At 35.5% G+C, this 21,826-nt stretch overlaps 1 protein-coding gene across 7 annotated transcripts in view; it reads left to right on the forward strand.

The window, feature by feature from the left end:
* The first annotated feature begins 1,089 nt into the window (after window positions 1-1,089).
* ttbk1a (tau tubulin kinase 1a) overlaps window positions 1,090-21,826 on the forward strand; it is a 64,694-nt gene continuing 43,957 nt past the window's right edge. For 2 of the 7 annotated variants that reach the window (XM_009306130.5, XM_068224372.2), the window contains exons 1-7: window positions 1,869-2,475; window positions 4,416-4,507; window positions 10,012-10,164; window positions 13,475-13,622; window positions 17,089-17,162; window positions 17,408-17,548; window positions 17,668-17,772. In XM_009306130.5, coding sequence (XP_009304405.1) covers window positions 4,505-4,507; window positions 10,012-10,164; window positions 13,475-13,622; window positions 17,089-17,162; window positions 17,408-17,548; window positions 17,668-17,772 — 624 coding nt within the window. In that variant the 5' untranslated portion in view covers window positions 1,869-2,475; window positions 4,416-4,504. Of the gene's footprint in view, window positions 1,239-1,868; window positions 2,476-4,415; window positions 4,508-10,011; window positions 10,165-13,474; window positions 13,623-17,088; window positions 17,163-17,407; window positions 17,549-17,667; window positions 17,773-21,598; window positions 21,697-21,826 lie in introns of those variants that run through there. The other 5 variants (XM_068224370.1, XM_073916891.1, XM_068224371.2 and 2 more) reach the window with 3 other exon arrangements.

Raw genomic sequence — 21,826 nt, forward strand, 5'->3', positions numbered from 1 at the left:
CATCACCCGGTCTGCTTACTTCCACCTACTCAGCATTAACCATTTCCACCTTTCTCTTACCCCTCATGCCACTGCTGTTCTTGTCCATAGCCTTGTCACATCTCGTTTAGATTACTGCAACTCCCTTCTCTTTGGTCTCACTCATAAAATCACTCCATAAGCTTCAGTTGGTCCAGAACTCAGCTGCCCGTATCATCACCTGAACCTCTTCTTCTCATCACATCACCCCTGTCCTGCAGCAGCTTCATTGGGTACCAGTTTTTTTTCTAATTGATTTTAAAATTTTGTATGTTAGCATTCAAAGCCATTCACATTTCGCCCCTCCATATTTGTCTGCCCTCATCCACGTTTCTGTTCCTTCTCGCACCCTGCGATCTTCTTTCTCCCTCCACTTGTCTGTTCCCTCTGCTTGTCTATCATCTATGGCCAACAGAGCATTCAGCTGCTCTGCTCCCCGGCTTCGGAACTCACTACCACTTGCCATCAGAAACATTGACTCCCTTACATTATTCAAATCAAGACTAAAAACTCACTTATTTAAGATGGCTATTAATACTTAATTAATTAATTTTATCTGCACTATTGCTGTGTTGTATTGCTCTTGTTTTATTGTACATTGTCCTTGAGTTGCCAGAAAGGCGCCTTTAAATAAAATGTTTTATTATTATTATTATTATTATTATTATTATTATTTGCACACCATTCACTCAAATGGTTCCAAAACTATAAGTTCATGTTTTCTGTTGGATCATAAAGAAGATATTTTGAAGTATGTTCGAAAACTGGTAGCCATTGACTTCCACAGTAGGAAAAATATGTAATGGTTCTTAATATTAAAAAAAAAAAAAAGATCTTCTTTTGTCTTTCACAGAAGAAAGAATCTCAAAAAGGTTTATAAATAAGTGCAGGGTGAGTGAATAATCAAATAATTTTTGGATGAACTGTCCCTTTAAGAACTGAACTTCACTATGTATGACTTATAAATTGCTTCAAGTTACAATGTGCTGCCAGGAGCTCACCAGCAGAGAGCGGAATACTGTCTGTAGAGGCTCATCATGGCTGTGCTGGAGGTCAGAGAGGAAGAGTGATGTGTGGTGCTGATGCTGGGATCCAGACGGGCGGGGAGCAAAACCAGGGAGCATCCAGCGTCATTAGCAATGGTGGAGAGAGGTTTAACGAGTATCCTGACGGAGGAAAAGGGGTTATGAACCTCCATACCTACATAAGAAAATGAGCAGGTAATACGCGCTTCATCTTTCAATCTCGCTATGGCACAATATGGCTTGTCCTATAAAGGCAGGCCTTTCCTATTGAAGATGCGCTGTCATTTTAAAACGGGACTCAAATTGAAACCTGCTGCGTACTGTATGTGGCCTGTGTATCATTTTAGGCGAATGTGAAATATGTTAAGTGCTAATATACCACCGGTTTAACTGAACTAACCTTTGGTGTTGTATATTCGCTTCAGTTTGTAGTTCTGTGGATGCGCTTGTCGGTTTGTTTACGTTGGCCTAATGAACCTGCCAGGGTTTTGTCATTTAAAAGATTGATTTGTATTCTTTTTTCAGTAGTTTATATAACTACACAAATTGTATACTGACAAACGGGTGTAGCCAGCAGGCGAAATAACAAATCCTACTACGCTGAAGGCATAGCTTATGAATAATAACTAGGTGCTGGCAACGTTGCTTGCTTATCTTCCTGGAGCGTAGTTAATATTCATAAGCTAAGCGCTCCTCGCTGTATGATTCGTTAGCTGAGTAGCGCAGCGTCTTTCTGTCACCCAATCACGCAGTTGCTTTCGTCGAACGTCAGGAAACGTAGTGAATATTCATCCAGAAAGCGTCCTCTACAGATTGTACAGAGTCACTGCATGGGTGTTAGATGCGCTGCAGTGCGGACCAGCGCAAAGGATGCGCGACCGGACAGTCGCGAGAGGCGAGCTGTGGCGTTTGTTTACCAAAAAATGCGTTGGTTGTGTCGAATGTCTAGAGAGGATAATATTGATGTGCTGTTTTATTCTCCGCCGCTAAGCTGTTAACACTGTGATGCTCGTTTATTTAGAATAGAGCACGTGTCACGTGCCACATTTGTATATATGCTTTAACCTTGGACCTTTGTTTCAATAATATATTGTTTTCTGTTTAGTTTTCTGTTTATGTTTGCGTTAAGATAATCAAGTACGTTTACAGTGGGTGTTTTTGAGGCTGTCTTATAGATTGCAGGGCATTATGACTGAAGGTTTTAAATGGTGACGCGTAGTGGATTAATTTGCGTTTTTGATTGTATAATCGCTAATATTTTAGCCTCTGCTGACTGAATATTTGAAAGAAGGACTGTTAGTAACACAATGCAGAGAAAAGGCCGTTTATGGTTTTAAAAACGCTCCCAGCTGATGGTTTGTGTCACTGTGAGGTCCCAAATGAAGATTTCAAAACGACGGAAAGGACTGACTTTTCGTAGTCTGTGTGCCAGGTAGGGTGAGAGCATCCAAAACATTTTTAAAACAGGGATGTGTTTATTTGTTTATTTTTTACGTAAGCATGTGACAAATCTGGAGTAAGGATTGCAATGAAATGTTAGTCACATGTAAGATGGATACAATGCTATAAAAACGTTTTATGTACATTTCTTCAAACTTTACTCCACATTTGATATATGGGAGAATGGGGTAAAATGGGCCACTCGGTTTTCTGACCAAAATGTGATTAAGTCCATCATATTCTATCTCGTGTGACACAGTTTTTCAGTAAAATGGTATTTTATGTCAGAACAAGATTACAGACTGACATTAGAATTTTTATTTGCGTCTATTTTAAGATTTAAATTTTTTTTAATGTTTATCTAATTTGTCAAAAATTTTACCATGTTTTAACATAAATATAGCTGAAATAACTTCAGTGCTATTATAGTCATCTTTTAGAGTAAATTTGTGGATTATTAGAGCGTCTTAACTGTCAGTATTTGGCACATTTAAGTATTTTTTCTATTACATATTTTACTAATCATCCTGAATTAAATATTTAATAGCTGATCCTTTTAAAGCAATTTTCAATTTCAAAATGGTTTTATTAGTGAAAATTTTATTTAAAACCTTCTACTAAGTCTCTCCTCCTAATGGGTGTTGACAAAACATACAGTTGAAGTCAGAATTATTAGCACCCCTGTTTATTTTTTCCCCAATTTCTGTTTAACAAAGAGAAGATTATTTCAACACATTTCTAATCATAATAGTTTTAATAACTCATTTCTTATAACTGATTTCTTTTATATTTGTAATGATGACAGTAAATGATATTTGACTAGATATTTTTTGAGACTCTTCTATACAGACTAAAGTGACATTTAAAGGCTTAACTAGGTTAATTAAGGTAACTATACAGGTTAGGGTAATTAGGCAAGTTATTATATAATGATGGTTTGTTCTGTAGACTATCAGGAAAAGTATAGCTTAAAGGGGCTAATAATTTTGTCCTTAAAATGGCTTTTAAAAAATTAAAAACTGCTTTTATTCTTGCCGAATTAAAAAAAAAAAAAAAAAAAAAAAGAAAATTAAAATCAAAGGGGGCTAATAATTCTGACTTCAACTGTATATGGGAAGGTCTTTTGGTCAAGGTTTTATTCTGAGTGTTTGTTTTGTAATAGATGTGGTACTGGGACAGACAGTTTTGTGATATCAAGTTCAAATTTGAATTGATTTGATTTTATATCCAAATATTCGGTTTAGAAAGGGATGGTACCTTATACTTTTTTTAATGTAAATTATTTTAAGTCCATATTTCTTTGGGCTTGACACAGTATTGATGATGTTTCTCATCTCATTTAGAAAACTACTCCAAAGTGGCTCAGCTTACCCACACTCTCCACCAAATTTGTGCATTAAAGCATTATACGTATTTACTGTTTGTCTTTCTCACTGTCCCATATGTGTCCTAGTGTGATGTATTTCGTGTATGTATGTACCTGTGTCCATTTCACTGTGTTGCACATCAGAATGTCTTGTGTTTCTTCAGTTCACAGGGCTTTCGTAACGGCGATGTCTTTTCGTAATGTCAAGTCAAAGACACATTATTTTCCTTTTTGCGCATCAGCTTATGATTCAATAATGCATGTGTATCACCTTTCTCTGGGACATTGAGTGCAAACTGACCTTTGTGACATTCATCCTTAAGGATTGAGTTTCTGTCTGACCCATGTTTGCCTTAAGATGGATGGTGAGTGTCATAATAGTCAAAAGAGGAACTGCTGATGGTCTGAAATCATATCATCGGCCGCTACTGTACTGACCACTGTGCCAAATCCCTGATAACTAGCGCAGAGAAGGAAAACAAAACAGCCGTCATATGAAGCGCTGTCTCAGCTCAATTGCTTGTTAAGTATAATCCATCTCTTCTCTTGTTTTTTCTGGCTTGTAGGCTGGCAAAGGAGGGTTTTGGCGTCGACTAAATTGGTCAGTAGCAGGATTTTTGTCAAAGACGTAAGGGTTTTGAAGAGATTTGTGAAAATGGTGAGAGAGTTACACCATCCTTCATAGTTCCCCTCCCTCTCCCTTCCTGGAAATGTGGCTGCACTTCACTTTTCAGAGTTTGATCACAAAATGGCTGTTGATGCTTCCCTTCCCTGGGATTCAAAGGAATTTTAATGATTGTTAATTGAGGTGACCTGAATGAAACCCCCTCTGCTTTTCACTCACCGTAACCTCATATCCCATGGGTCCCCTGGAACAAAACTAAGAAAAAAATGCGGGAAAATACAAACTGCGCGATTGAATGCTTTAGCTGTTTTAGCACTGCGCAAACAACACCGAAAGACTGTTTTGAACCTGCTTGTTAGTTAGTCGCTCTAAAGGGAGAGGGTAGATAGTAGCTAATATAGATAATATCAAGGATATCCGTCTGTCCTTTGGGTTAAAGTGGATTCAGTTTATAATGGGAATAAAGCATTAGCATTTCCACACATTGGCAGAACTTTTAACACTCCTGGTTACAAAGAGAAAATCTTCAAATATGGTCACAACAGAACACAGCAGTTGGGTTTTGGAAGTATATATCACATTTTTTTCCATAGGGAAATTGATTTTTTTTAAACTTCAAAACCTTTAAAGACAAGCACACTGTGAGCTGTGAGATTGCTAATCAGTGATATACAGTTTTTTTTATAAATTCCTGTTATTAATTAATTTATTATTATTTTTTAATAATTACCCATGATTTTGCAAAGACATCCAGAAATCAGACCATCAAAAGCAAATTGCGCTAATGGAGCTCTTTATAACTCCTGCACTCCCTTGAAGCATTGCATGTGTTGTAATTAAGTGAGTCTCTCTATGCTCTTAACTAGGGCTGGGCGATACAGGAAAAATAATTATTACAATATAATGTTTATTATCATTTGGTATCAATAATTATTGAATATTTTTACAATCCATTTAGGTATATTATGATTTTTTAATTTACTTTATTTTAATTTACAAACATTACTCAACAAATAGTTTTAATAGTCAAACAAAAAAAAAAGTTATTTATCTTGTCTCTTATGTCTTATAATAAAATAAACATAAGTGTTAAAGAGACTCATGTGTGCAATGATAAATTGTAAACGCTGAACGATCAAAGCAAACTATTGACAAAACAATTTTTGATCATCAAGTCTGAGCTTTAAAGGAAAGGAGCCAGGCATCATTATTCAAATTCATATTGCAAAATTACAAATTATGAAGTTGAATGATTGTATTACCCCTAAGCTAAAAAATCTTTCAGATGGGGTGCTGGTGGCTGGGATGCACATGAAAAGAAACCATCTTATCACTGCTGCTTGTCACAGCACTCGTTTTTGCGCTTGTTGTTATTTTGACCTGAGGTGATGAAACCCAACCACATGTTGCATCTAAAAGCATGTGAAAAGTGTGATCGTATGGATTCGGGTTCTTTCACTTTTTTCAATGGGCGTTTTGCTCGCTCTACTCTGGCTTCTCTCATAACTAGGCGACCATCAATGGTTTTCTCAGAGGATGACAAACGAACAAAACCATTAATGCGGTTCCAATACTAGTTTGTATTTATGAAGAGAATAAACTATAGTGCTTTATACTGAAACTTCATATCGAACTTTTTTCATTATTATTGACAATGGTGTTTTGTTTTTTTTTTAATATTGATACCATTTTATCGGCCCAGCTCTATTCTCAACCCGTTTCATTAATATGGTATTCACAATGCTTTATGGGATTGTAGTTCTTTCTTCATTAAAATATTTAAAGGGTTAGTTCACTCCCAAAATGAAAATTATATGAGAGTTTAGGCTACTGACATTCTTTAACTCACTTTCTATAAATTGAAAGTCTGTTTACCCAAAATGATGGATACTTTGGATACCTCCAAAATTTACCTTTAAAGTTTTGGGTCTTGACAAGATCCATTCATTAGTCATTTGATTTCATGATTCAAATATACTCACATTGAGATCAGCGAAATTAACACCAGAAATTTAGAGGAAGTCATAGCTGGCAGCTAGCTCTCTGCAACTTTCATATGGTCGCCCACTGAAGCTAAGCAGGTCAGTACCTGGATGGGAGACGACATGGAAAAGTAAAAAATCCCAGGATGTCCTTTAAAAAAGAGTAGAGGTTTAACCCTGGCATCCTGGCCAAGATTGCCCACTGACCTCTGTTCATAATAGCCTCCTAATCATCTCCATATCATAATTGACTTCATCACTCAGTCTCCTCTTCACCAATCAGCTGGTGGGTGTGCGGTCTGGTGCAATATGGCTGCCATTGTGTCATCCAGGTGGATGCTGCACACTGGTGGTGGATGAGGAGATTCCCCCTAAAACGAAGCTCAGCCATTCCTTCTTGACATGCAGAAGCAAACAAGCTACCATGTGACCAGCAAGAACAATCCTTATTGGTTCTCACTCATCAAGCAAGCAATCATAAGCTTTGGTGTCCAAAATTAAATGCTGTAAACAATGTTTGAAGATCAATGTTTAGACATTGTAATGTTTTAACGAGTAAATGATAAGTAAATGACAAAACCTTCATTTTTGGATTAAATTGACGGTTTACCACAATCTTGAACCTCTTTTTGGTCTGTTGTTGTGATTCACCTCACAGCTGCTTGGTATGTTTCACATTTTATTATTCTTTCAAATCAGCATGTTAAAAATCCCTATTGAAAAATATAAATGAATGGAAAAACACTTCCGGAACCAAAGTGTGGAAAATTGAAGCACAATGAACAAAAACGCTTCATGCTCCTTTAATGGCTGTTACTCTATAATCACAACAATATACTGCAGCCAGAATAAAGAGGCCACTGATAAACCGGCCACTGCAGGGTGTGGAAATGCTAGCTTTAATGAACTTCAGTTGTATCTCAGTGTTCAGAAACCAACACATAGTGATTAAACTCTTCACTGCTCACATTCTTTTGCCAACTCATGTGAATTCGGATTAAACGAGACTTCAGTCTTTTATATTTTCTGTAAACAACATCATTCATCCCTGTCACTGCCTGTATACCATTCAGACCTTCATCTTCCAGTTGTTTTCCTCAAATCTCCTTGTTCAAGGGTGCGTCAGTGCAGGTGTCAGTAACTTGGCACATGAGTTGGCAATATTACGCTCTGTCACTCTTCTTGGCTGAACTTTGTCTACCTGATGTCATAGTGCAGTTTGTTCCTAGATTGTCCGTTGAGCACTTCTCTAAGATGCTGCACTAGAGACTGCAGTTCTGGACGGATGCTGGGCTGGGCATGAGTTAGCGATTGAGCTACTGAATCTGAGCCGAGCTGGGCCCTGCATGTTTAACCAACAGAACAATGGTGCTGCATGCCAAAAAGCATGTTATTGGGTTCTAATATGCATCTTTCTTAGTTGCACCCTAGTTTAATAGAAGGTGACTTCAAAATTGGGCCTTGGAGTAAGGTTTCTTTCCTGTATTAAGTTTTTTTTGTGTGTGTGATAATACTGTAGATGTTTAGGGTACATGTTTTTCATCTGGCTCAACCAGTATTGTTCTTATATGACTGATGCTGGCTGTTTTTATGTTGGGCTGGTAATTAATAAGCAGAATGGTTCTTTATTAATAGTTTATATATGTTTTTTGAGTCATATCTGCAAACTATAACTCTTTTTAAAATATTTAGTTGCTTTACCCCTAAAGTAAGTTTGCTAAGTAATCAGTGATTTATGCTTTGACGTTTTAAATTTTCTTATCCAATTTCAGCCACAATTTTAGTTTAAAGGGTTGGTCCACTACGATATCATATTTTAAACTTTAGTTCATGTGTAATGCAGATAAGTGAACATAAACAACATTGGAATGTAATGCGCTCAAACTTCAATCCAGTCCAAACGCTGCTATTTCCACAGAGCTTGTTCTGGTTCTGTATTTGGGTTTCCAAAGGACATGACACAAAGAGAGAAGTGCTTACAATTTAATTTTAATTATGTTCCAGAGAATTATAAAAAAAAAAAAAAAAAAAAAAAAAAAAAAAATATATATATATATATATATATATATATATATATATATATATATATATATATATATATATATATATATATATATATATATATATAGCTAACATTTGACAAAGGAGAGCTTCCAGAATCTCTCCCAGTTCAGTGCTGGATTCGGTTAAAACTACTCAAAGAAGGAGCAGCTCCAACCATGATAGACAAATCTGTGGATTTTGAGCCACAAAATACAATTGTTTTTATTTGTTAAAATTTAGTGTCTAGTGTTAATGGTATGTTGTAGCAAGGACATAAAAAACTATGTAAACAATGAGAAATGCTGTTTGGCACCACTAACAATTTAGCGACAAATTCATATTTATCTGTCAAACCGCTGTAAACACCCACAATCTTCACCAGCACTGCAGTGTCTCTCTATGCGTCCCCTTTCACTATGTTTTACATCTCCAAAAATGAACTCGCAAAAGATATGTAAACGGTTTATATTACTTACACATGCTTATAACCCAAATATATGTGAAAGACACTTGTCACATGTTATTTTAGAGAGCAAGCATGAGGTTCAGCTGTGTCCTCTGTCATTTTCTGTCTGATTCATGCACAAATTGATACGGCTTACAGCTACTCTGATTGATAGTATTGCTTGTAGGGGCGTGATGCTTTTTCTGGAGATGTAGAGCCGATCCGCATATCACAGCACATTATGTTAGCTGATCAATCAGAGTCTCTTGAGGGCAGCCTTATAGCTGTATATAATCAAAGTAAAATATATGGAAAAAATAACAGGATTTTTTTTTTTTTACAAATGTAGCATGAGCACACATTGCTTTGCATCTTATAAACAACCAAGTCTTAAAATACACTCTGGACCACCTCTTTAAATAAGTATTCCATTTTTGCCTAACATGGGATTTGAATTCTATTGCTGTAGGGAAATAAGCAAAATGTTTCATTTTAATAAATGCTAATGTTAAGGTCGCTAATGAATATTTTAGATGCTTTCATAACAGCTTTTTAAGACTCATTAAAAATGCCCAGCACACTTTATGGAACTGTTTTCAGTATTTCCTCTTCGTACGCTTCTTAGGCTACTTGGCTTATATAGCATGTGGTGAAATCCTAAGTGTTTGTTTATTTGGGCTAGTGCGGTGTCTTTTTCATTCACGTGTTTTCAAGACTTTTCCTCCACCGTTTGTGGCTATTTTGTTTTCGCAGGTATTTGGGTCAGGAAGTATGTGGGTCAAAAGATGTGCCTACTAGACTTTTTTTTGTCTGCTAACTGCGTAGTAACACTACAACACTTAGAGCTGAATTTATGCCAGCATTTCACCTCTTGAATATGTATCAGTAAATAATTAATGTTCTTAATCAACCATTCCAAAGATAACCATCATCTTTGGAATGTTATGGTTTGTTGAAGTTTGATTGGCTGTTGCATGTAGAAGCCAGCTCAACTGACCAATAGCAGAGCAGTAAGAAGGCGATATTGATGACTAAGTAATCTAACAGATTTTGGTGGTTTTTCACAGATAAATGGCTCATTTAAGCTGGGCGCTGCCAGAGTGCTCTCAGGGTTGCAGTGCCTAGCGCCAGCTCTGCAGGACAACGCCAACATGAACGGCACTGCAGAGCAGCAGGACATTCTGCCCCCTCATTGCATGGTCAAAGATCGATGGAAAGTGGTAGGTATTATTCAGAATATCTTCACAGGACATTTTAAACACAATAAGACACATAGACGTAATGCTGTAAGATAAAGAGTGAAATACAAATCACTCAGTACACTTCAATGAAGGGTATGATTATTTTGCTTGTTTGATTAGTTACTAACCAAGAATGAATTAGCTTGTTATTATTATTGCTCTACAATTGAATAATTTAATACTTCATGAAATATATATTAAATTAATGTATTAAAATAAACATCAAAGTTTTCTAATTCTTAATAAACAGCAAAAATAAGTCTAAGGCGTTTAAAAATGTGGCAGTTTGAAGGAATAGCCATGTCAATAAAGGGTTTTTAATATGTTTTCCACATTTTTTGAGTGCTTTAAACTTATTTTTGCTGTTTATTCTGATGAACCCCTTACCCAAAGACCACCGGCACATTAATTAAGCTACCACTGAGCTATTTTTGTTTGTTAATTGTTAATTATGGCTTCTACTATATACTGTTCTGCAAAAGATAATAAAAACATTCTTTCTCATGCAGCAAATCTGCATCTTGAATTCAATTTTGTACTATAAGATCATGTGACTGTGAAAAATGAAGTAAAGATAATAAAAATTCTGCTTCAAATTACAAAAATATATATATATATTTTTTTTTTAAATAATATTATCCAGCCATTTAAAAATATATATTAAATTATTATAATAAAAGTCTTATTATTTATGCAAACTAAAAAAATTACCTTTGTTGGGGTGTTCATAAAACACACGTCATGAGTTTGAAGGAGCTTCTATGCATGCTTATGGCAACTGTCATTAAGTGCAACAGTGAAATTGTTTAAAATGTTATGACAACTTGAGATTACCAAGACAACATAGCTTGTCATAGATCTGTCATTAATATGATTGTCATGATAATTGTGTCATTAATTTTATAACAATGTCATTAATATTTTCTTTCCTTGAACTACAGTGGTATGACACGAATTTGTCATTAAAATGTCCTTGGTGATTTACCATGAGATTCACATGCATATAATGACACAGTAAATGCACTTTTAATGAGAAAATTAAGTGACAAATTAAATTAGTTTCACTTAAAAACGTTATATTGGCCTAATAACGGTGGGTAGCACTTTCACCTCACAGCAAGAAGGTTGCTGGTTCGAGCCTCGGCTAGGTCAATTGCCATTTCTGTGTGGAGTTTGCATGTTCTTCCTGTGTTTGCGTGGGTTTCCTCCAGGTGCTTCAGTTTCCCTCACAGGTCCAAAGACATGTGCTAAAAATGAATTGGGTAATCCAGATTGTTCGTAGTGTATGTGTGTGAATGAGAGTGTATGGGTGTTTCCCAGTGATAGGTTGCAGCTGGAAGGGCATTTACTGCATAAAACAAATGCTGGTTAGCAGTTCATTCCGCTGTGGCGACCCCAGATTAATAAAGGGACTAAGCTGAAAAGAAAATTAATGAATAAATGGTCTAATAACAATCATCATGTTTATGACAGGTTTATGACAAGTTATGTTGTCTTAGTAATGTCAAGTTGTCATAACAAAGATATCTAAAAAAAAAACAACAAAAAAACCCGTTGCATTTAAAGTCATATAACTGAGCGAATGTCATGATAGTTTTATGAACACCCCTTCAAGTTAAACATTACCAAACATTTCAGTAAAATAATATATGGGCTTCCTACAAGAAAACTACATGGGTAAATATACAATATCTAAAATATACATGTGTTTAAGCCTCAAATCTTTTCTCCGGTGCTCTGAGTTGATTATATAACAGTAAAGCTAATCGCTCTTTTGACCTCAATCGCTGAGACTGTCTTGTTGAAAGCCATCACTAAGATAAAATTCCTGAAATATTCCCAGTACAAGGGGGAAGAATATCCTCTCACATCACTGCTCAATTTCAGTCTGAGTAAATGGCTTTGAGAATCACGAGAGAACAAAACAAGTGACACTCCTGACCATCAGATAAGCAGGATGACTCACGAGTCACTAGAAATCAAAAGATCTCGGCTTTGCTTTCTTCTTTGTCTTATGGAAATTCATTACTTTATTTTGTGCGGATATGAAGCTTGCAACTAATTTATGCAAAGCTGACTTACTGTCTCACTGATATGTTCACATTTGGCAGGTTTAGTTTGATTAAAGCAAACTCTTAAAGAAAAAGATGGTCCGAGGGCACTGAAAAGATAGGTCTCAAATCTTCCAAACAAACTCTGGTGCAAGTAAACTGAAATACAAACACAAAACCTAACAAAGCTATGTAAATTAGCTAAAAACAGAATAGGATATGACCATAAAAAGGACAAAATGCTTAAACATACTTGATTTTACTTGTCATTGTTACAGTTCATTTGAATTTTTAACCGACAGTCATCAAAACGGCACAATTAGGATCAAAGCCTAAAAAGTGGCAGTTTCAAAGAGTTAACAAACAGTTTGTGAGGTATTTTGAGTTGAAATTTCACATACACACTCACTCTAGGGATATCCAAATATTACTTTACATCTTGTAAAAAGGGGCATAATAAGTCACCTTTAACGTAATTGTTTTAATTTACAACACTGAAATTATTGAGAAATGAGATCGTTAATAAGTCTCTTCATGCATGCATCTGTTATGTTTTTGAACCACCTCAAAAAATAATTCTACATCATGGAGTTTATAAGACTGGATTAGGGTTTATATGCTCATTGTCTATATATATATATTATATGAATTCAATTCATCTCCATTTCTATAGCTCTTTTACAATGTAGATTGTGTCAAAGCAGCTTAACATGGAAGTTCTAGTAAACTAAAACTGTCAGTCCAATTTTCAGAGTTGAAGTTCAGTTCAGTGTAGAGGTCTGCATATTTCCGAATAAAGCGCTAAGCGGTCGGTAACTGGTTTAATTTTGGACGAGAGCATCACGCTGTCTCGTTCACACACATACATACGCGTGCTCACTCGGGAGTCGGGAGCGATATTGCTAGACGTAAATCAATAAAACAAGGGTTTTTCACATCTGCAATAGCATGGAGATGTAGAAGCGTTTACATTACAGCATTATGTGTTGAGCCTGTTGTTGTACTGTAAGCCTGACTTCAAAATCAATATCTCAAGAGAATAAAATACAGGAATGCCATTGAAATGCAAACGTTTTTGAAGAGCTCTTTGAAGCTTTCCAAACGCTGCTTCTAAAAGATGTTGCATGCATATTTATAAAGTCCTCAAACACTGACAGCTCTTGCATTGGGAGAAACAATGCCAGATACAATACAGAAAGCTGAAAAAGCGTTGTGTTGTGTTTGTTTTTGATCTGTAGCTGAAGAAGATCGGAGGAGGAGGGTTTGGGGAAATCTACGAGGCGCTGGACCTGCTGACTCGAGAGAATGTGGCGTTAAAAGTGGAGTCAGCGCAACAGCCCAAACAAGTCCTGAAGATGGAGGTAGCAGTTTTGAAGAAACTGCAGGGTAAGACGTGCTCATCATTAGGGCTTGGTATTATTGCTACTGTATCAACATCACTTTGACATTGACAAGACTGAAGGCGAGATCTCCACTGAACTGCACAGGGTCATTGATGTCATGTTGTAGCTCTTGAATTACTAGAAGTAGGATTTTGGTGTTGTAGTTTTGAGGAAATTTGAAATATGCTCTACTTGGACACTGTCAAACACATTTTAAAGCTACATTTATAGGTCAGAAGTGGCAGTCAAAACATTTATAACATCATGGAAGATTCGAATTTTAAAGAGTTTTGTATTTATTATTTTTAAATTGACATTTTCTCTTCTTGATCGAATCTAGATCGGGGAAAAAAGTGGAGCATAGTTTCCAAAAATACGATTGAAGTAAAATATTATTTGATGCTGGAAATGTATGCCATGAAAGCAAAATAATTATAAATGTATTTTGTATATAAAGCCACCTTTCCACTGCACACGACATTCGGACACGGACACGGTGCACCATGGGAGAGAAGCTGGATTGTAGCGGTGTCTGAAATAAAGGACTGCAAAAGCAAGAGCCATTATTCTCTGTTCATTCACCATGGTAGAATGAATGAATACTACAAACTCATAGACCGCTTTATTACTCATTTACGAATAGAAATGGTTTTTAATATAAATTTTTTTCTGATTCCAAAAATTATGAAAAAAAAAACAATATATCTCATCTCGTGCACACGGATCTGCTTGGAAACACTGGAAAACCTCACATCTGGTCTAGTTGCAGGAGTTCAAATATTTCAACGGACCCGCAGCTCAAATCAGATCTGAGTTGTCGCAGCTCCCTGACTACTCTTCACTGGAAATGAATGACTTCCAGTCTGTTGCCTGTCATTTGTCGTGTGCAGTGATATTTTAGATATGTTTTATTAATTCATGTTTTTTTTTATCTAAAAATGTCATATTCTAATTTATTTATTGCAAAGATGATTACCACTATCAATGCACTTACTGTATTTATGAGATCTGTGTGGATCTTAACACCCTAGTATATTGATGGGTACTATACTGCTCTGTGAGCGCCTTCTTTCGGATGAAACGTAAAGCGAGGTCCCGACTCTCTGTGGTCATTAAAAACCCCAGGTTATATTGAATCATTGAAGTTCATTTTTGTCCCTCATTAATGTACACACAGCACCCCATACTGACAGAAAAAGACAGAATTGTTGACATATTTGCAGATTCTTTAAAAAAAATAAACTGAAATATCACATGGTCCTAAGTATTCAGACCCTTTGCTGTGACACTCATATATTTAATTCAGGTGCTGTTAGTTTCTTCTGATCATCCTTGAAGCTGAGCTGCACTTTTCTCCCCATAGACTTTCATTCATACACACGCGAATGCGTCAGACGGGAAACACAAGCTCGTGCAACAAGTTTCGCAATTCGCTGCGTTGGAAAGTTCAAGCTTGGTGAACTCTAGCCTCTGAAATTTGCATCACATGACTGCGTGAAACCAAGTGAAGATCAAAACATGACCTCTCTGGACAAAAATTTTAAATATGCACCAATCGCTCGCTTTTTTCTTGTTTAATCCCGCCCCTTTCTGCTGCGCTGTACAACAGAATTTCGCATGCTCAAACTTTAGTGTGAGCGCAGTTTGAAATGGTTCTACACCTTCATTTGAGTTTAGCTAAGTTTGATTTTACTGATTGGACTTGAAAATGAAAGCCAATCTGTATAACTCCTTACAACTCAGAATGCATGTCTGAGCAAACTTAAGGAGGTATGCTGAATCCTTTCTGTATACTTTCCTACCCTATCTGATTCTTTTCCTATCTGAATACTTTCCGTACCCTCTGTATTAACTAAACAGTAGTCTCCATTTTTAACCACAATTACAAAATGTACCTTTTTTCTTATCATACTGATTTATTTGTGAAGAAAGAAAAGCCCTGTCATCTTTTAGCAGCTTAATAGTTGAAGATGTATGTTGGCCACATTAGTATGATTTTGTACTGCAAAAATTTAACATCATCATGACTGATGTATTTAAGCTGTAAAGTCTCTCACATCGGAGTGGACTGTGTGTGTGTGGCACATTGTATATTTAGCAGTGTGAGTGAAGCGGCAATAACACAGCCTACGTGACTGCGAACATGTGAAGCTTTCTACAGATCATACAAGGCCAACACACACACATTCTGATGATTCACTTCAAACGTTAGTCATCAGAAAGCTAAAAAAAAAACAATACAAGTAAACATGAAGCCCATCTAACTATAATGAGGACAGATGCATAGAAAATGACAACCAATGAGCTACATACAGCTGGGGAAATTGAAAGGTTGTCGCGCGCGTACTCAAGAGTGGTGTTGTCGCGCGCCTACTGAAGGGCGGGACCAAGGGTGTGCCGCGTCGCGGGGGCACTTTTGATCATTTTGGAAGGCACTTTCTATCCAAGACTAAAAAGGGCATGTGCACTGCACAGGTTGAGCCCTATGTGTGCACGTGCCTGGCTTTGAGAAGGAAATACTGATGCTGGGAGCTAGAATATGGTGCCTATTTGGCTTAGTCAGTTTACATATGACGAATGTCTTTGGATGGTGGGACGAAACCGGGGAACCAGGGGGAACATGGACACGGGAAGAACATACAAATTTCATACAGAAACGCCAACTGGCCCGCCAAGGACCAGAGGTGGTGGTGTTCTTGCTGTGGGCAAACAGTGCTAACCACTGAGCTGCCGTGCCGCCCAATCTAGGTAAAGGGGGGAGGAGAAGGGGAGGAAGGGGGGTTTCTTTTTTTAGACAAAGATGGTTGTGGAATGAAGACAGATTATTTATAATGACTTAGGAATCATTTGATTTGATTTGAAACTCTCAAAATTAGTTTATAAATACACTTTATTTATTATTTCAGCATATTTGATGGGAATTGTTTTTTTTACCAAACAAAATGCAAAATTTATGTTACACAGTATTAATTCAAAGATTACAAAATATACAGTTATTAAAATATTACTCATTGACACCAGTGTTGTTTTAATATTATTTATTAAGTAGTCATATTTTACATGAACTCTTCTTATAGTTTACATTTTTAGTTTATTTTACATTTTTATGTATTTTTTTGTTTTTGCTTTTATCGTTTCCATTTAGAGAATATTTCTGTTTAATTTGGATTTTAGTCAATTTAGAGCTCTAGTGTAATTTAGTTCAGTTAGTCAACAACAGAAAATTATATATTTTATTTATTGTTATTAATTTATATTTATATTTAATATATATTTTATTTATATATAATTAATCATTTATTGTTGGTTGTATTTATATCAGCAAATAATTTTACATAGGTAACAGCAACACTACCTGACACATTCTGGTGTATTTGAGTCAATATAGTTATTGGCTTTTTAAATCAATCAGGATTGCTATCCTTATATTTTCATAAATGACCCACGTTAATACTATTTCCTTCTTTCAGGTAAAAACCACGTATGTAAGTTCATAGGCTGTGGGCGAAACGATAAATTCAACTATGTCGTCATGCAGCTGCAGGTAAACAATACAGAAGCTACTATACTATAACAATACTATAACATAACATCATACTATACCGTAACAATACTAAATGTTATTTAAATGGACACATCAGCTCATGCAGAGCAACGTAAACAAATAATCTTTAAAACAGAACCATGCACAACATTTCATAGTACAGTAGATCTTCATCACACGCTATTTTTGTGACTATTTTTTGAGGAATGTGTGGGGATTCACTTACACTTTATTATCATTCTCAGGGCAGAAACCTGGCAGATCTCAGGCGAAGTCAGCCTCGCGGCACCTTTACCATGAGCACAACCCTCCGCTTGGGAAAACAGATCCTCGAATCCATAGAAGCCATTCACTCCGTTGGCTTTCTCCATCGAGACATCAAACCGGTAATGTCTAATAGCTGTAATGCTTGAAATTGTAATACATGGAGAATAATAACATGTCAGTGTCATTTGGTTTTGAGAAATGGTTTCATTTATTAATGATGTATGGATTTTCTTTCCAGTCAAATTTTGCCATGGGAAGGCTGCCTTCAACATTCCGGAAATGTTATATGCTAGATTTTGGGCTCGCAAGACAGTATACAAACACCAATGGAGAAGTCAGACCGGTATGTCACAGTTTAATTAATTTTTAGGATTATTAAATGTTGACTCAATGATTTGATGTTGAATGTGCTAAAGGTACCTTTAGTCTCAATTGATCATAAGTTGCAGTAGGTCCAAAAAACACACATCACATTCAGATATAATATAAAATTAGCTAAATAAAGGTGTTTAAATATTATTAACATGTATTTTAGTTTCACCATAATAAATAATTCTTTCTTTATTTCTAAACAAGTTTAGCACATAACTTATTTTCTTCAAAATCTAAATTTGTGTGTGCTTTCTTTATTCCTCTTATATTCATATATATATATATATATATATATATATATATATATATATATATATATATATATATATATATATATATATATATATATAAAATCTTATTTCTTGAATGAAATGATCAGATATGTATATGTTATCCTGATTTATATCACTGCATTATCCTGTTAAACAATGATAACCCAAATATTGACAGAACGCTTCAATATTAATTACTTGCAAACTAAATTAGCACACACAGAAACTAAGCAAAGTCTACATATTGGAGTCATTAATTACCAGACTCCCGTGCAATCTGTCGGACAGTGCGATGGGTGCATGGTGCGTCTTCTTGGCTCAGTACCATATCTTCGACAGTGGGGATAATTTCAGCAGTTCGGGCAGTGCATGGACAAGGTTTTCAGTTCTCGTAAACCTTTGATTAAACTCTTATCTTCATTCAAAACCACCATTTTTATTTAAGCAGCTAAAAATAAATTCGTCACCATTATGTCATCGCCAAGGAAAGTAGATAAATGAATTATTGTAATGCACAGATTGCGCTGTTATTCCTGTTTTAAATTTAGTCTTTCTTATTCCTGTAGTATGATAAACAATATTTTTGGTTGTATATCTATCTATCTGTCTGTCCGTCCGTCCGTCCGTCCGTCCGTCGTATATATATATTATTTTATAACAAAAATAAATAAAACATAAACTTAATTTACCAATAAATAAATTATAATAATAGATTAAAAAATACTAAAATAATATAAAATGTAATAATACAAAAAATAATAAAATAAAAAAACGGCAAATAAAGTATAAATCAATTGAAAAGCAATTGTATCAAATTCAGCAACGTGGTATTGTTCTTATATAATTAAAAAAAATTCTCTAAATGGTACACAGTTGCAAACTTCTGAGATCCAGAGTCCAATTGGTACATCAATGTCTGTTTTCCATTTCAAAGCAATACATCGAAAACAAGTCAAAAATACTAATCAGTTTGTCTATTTGACATCTAGACGTTGATGCTCTTTTGACCACCAAAAATAAAGACACAAGAAGTATTATAAGTAAAGTTTTATTAATCTCAAAGCTTCAATATTGAGTTTAAAATTTTACCCTAGACTTTGGATCCTACCTTGATGTCAAAGCTACATCAAATTAACATCTAATTGTTTTTATGTCAATTTGATGTTGTTTTCAAGGTAATCAATTGACATCAAATTGATTTTCTTTTTTGACAATAAAGTGCCTGCTGGGAAATGCTATTACATATTAACTATGTTTATATATAATAACTTTACCTTTTAAAAGCTATTATGGAAAGTTATGGTTTCCACAACCAGAACTTCATCTTGACCACATATACATGTCTAATTGCATTGAGCTGCTGCAACATGATTGTATGATTAGATATTTATGCTAAAAGCTAATTAATTGGTGATACCTAATAAAGTGCCAACTAAGTATGTTTCTGTAAATAAATTAACCTGCAAAATATGGTAAATATTTCCTGCATTGCAATTGTGAATAATATGACACTTCTGTCATTCAACATTATTGATCATAATACTGCCATGAAATTAGGTTGTCTTTCTATTGACCCCAAAGGTGTGCTTTTTTATTAAGAAGTGCCTGAGATTTATTGGACCCATAAAATGCTTTATTCACTATAACTGGGGATGCTGGCAGAGAGACAGGCCGAGAGCTCATGAGAGGGTTATAGAGCATTCTGAATCAGGCGCTGTAGCTTATTTTAGCTCATCACAAGGAGCTCTTCATTCGCACATGTTCCTCTCCCCTTCCATCCTGCACACACCATCTCTCTGTTTCTCTGTATGTGCAGGTTTTAGTGCAGCGGTATGAATATTTAATAAGACTGCATGCATCAGTGAGCAATGCCCCTAGGTTCAGCCTGAGAGGGTTTAATATTTTCAGCCCCTCTCTCTCTCTCTCTCTCTCTCACGCTCTCTCTATCTATCTCTCTCTCTCTTTCTCTCACTCTCTCTATTTCTCCCTCATTCTCTTCCGCCTTTCCTTTCTGCACAGCTGAGTCAGCGGCACTCATCGATTCAGGCAGAAAATTGAGCATAATCAGAGAGAGTCTATCTATCTATCTATCTATCTATCTATCTATCTATCTATCTATCTATCTATCTATCTATCTATCTATCTATCTATCTATCTATCTATCTGTCTGTCTGTCTGTCTGTCTGTCTGTCTGTCTGTCTGTCTGTCTGTCTGTCTGTCTGTCTGTCTGTCTGTCTGTCTGTCTGTCTGTCTGTCTGTCTGTCTGTCTAGAAATAATGATAGATAGATAGATAGATAGATAGATAGATAGATAGCATTATGAAACTAACCTCTATCCATCCATCTTCTTGTCTGTTTGTTTGTTCATCCATCCATCCATCCATCCATCCACCCTTTCATCCATCCATTTATCTACGTGTCTGTTTGTTTGTCCATTCATTCATCCATCCATCTTTTGTCTGTCTGTTCATCCATCCATCTGCCTCCTTGTTCATCCATCCATCCATAATGATAAAAATGTAGATAGATAGATAGATAGATAGATAGATAGATAGATAGATAGATAGATAGATAGATAGATAGATAGATAGATAGATAGATAGATAGATAGATAGATAGATAGATAGATAGATAGATAGATAGATAGATAGCTAGATAGATAGATAGATAGCATTATGAAACTAACCTCTATCCATCCATCTTCTTGTCTGTTTGTTTGTTCATCCATCCATCCATCCATCCATCCATCCACCCTTTCATCCATCCATTTATCTATGTGTCTGTTTGTTTGTCCATTCATTCATCCATCCATCTTTTGTCTGTCTGTTCATCCATCCATCTGCCTCCTTGTACATCCATCCATCCATAATGATAAAAAATGTAGATAGATAGATAGATAGATAGATAGATAGATAGATAGATAGATAGATAGATAGATAGATAGATAGATAGATAGATAGATAGATAGATAGATAGATAGATAGATAGATAGATAGATAGATAGATAGATAGATAGATGAAAAACTATGCTGGATGGATGGATGGTTGGATGGATGAATAGCATTATTAAACTATACTAACCTCTATCCATCCATTCATCCATCCATCTATCATCTTATCTGTTTGTTTATCCATCCAACCATCCTTTCATCCATCCATCTACTTGTCTGTTTGTTCATCCATCCATCCATCCATCCATCTAGCACCGTTTTTCATCTATTCAGTAGTGCTTTATATTTATGAGACATACATAATTTCAGGATTATAAATAGGTTTGGTGTCCTTATAACTGTTAATGTCTCATATAATTAAGTCATATACCTCCATGTTTGCTAATATTTGTTGAGTTTTATTTTTTTATCATAATCCATTTTTTTAAAGATACTAGTCTTTTATACTAATGTTTTCATATTGAAATCCCTTTGATGTACATTGCATGAGTTCATTTGGTTAATTTTGTCTGATGCAACCTGACATTTATATTTGCTTATACTTTTGTTTCACCATCTTGTCTTATTTTTGCAGTTTTCGTTTGGGGTTTTAAGTTATGACGTGCATGTCTGACGTATTTCTCCATCTGTTCCCTTCTCCCCCACACTCTCACCAATGGAAAGACTTTCATTGTGAGTGACTTCATGGAGTTTTCATCTTTTTTTTGCTCACCTTTCCATAATGCTGAATTTAAACCATCTAAAATGATCCATTTAGCAGAGTGCTAATACAGAATTAAAGACCAATTTTAATATTTTGTTG

This window comes from Danio rerio, chromosome 11 (genome assembly GCF_049306965.1).
Source record: "Danio rerio strain Tuebingen ecotype United States chromosome 11, GRCz12tu, whole genome shotgun sequence".
NCBI lineage: Eukaryota > Metazoa > Chordata > Actinopteri > Cypriniformes > Danionidae > Danio > Danio rerio.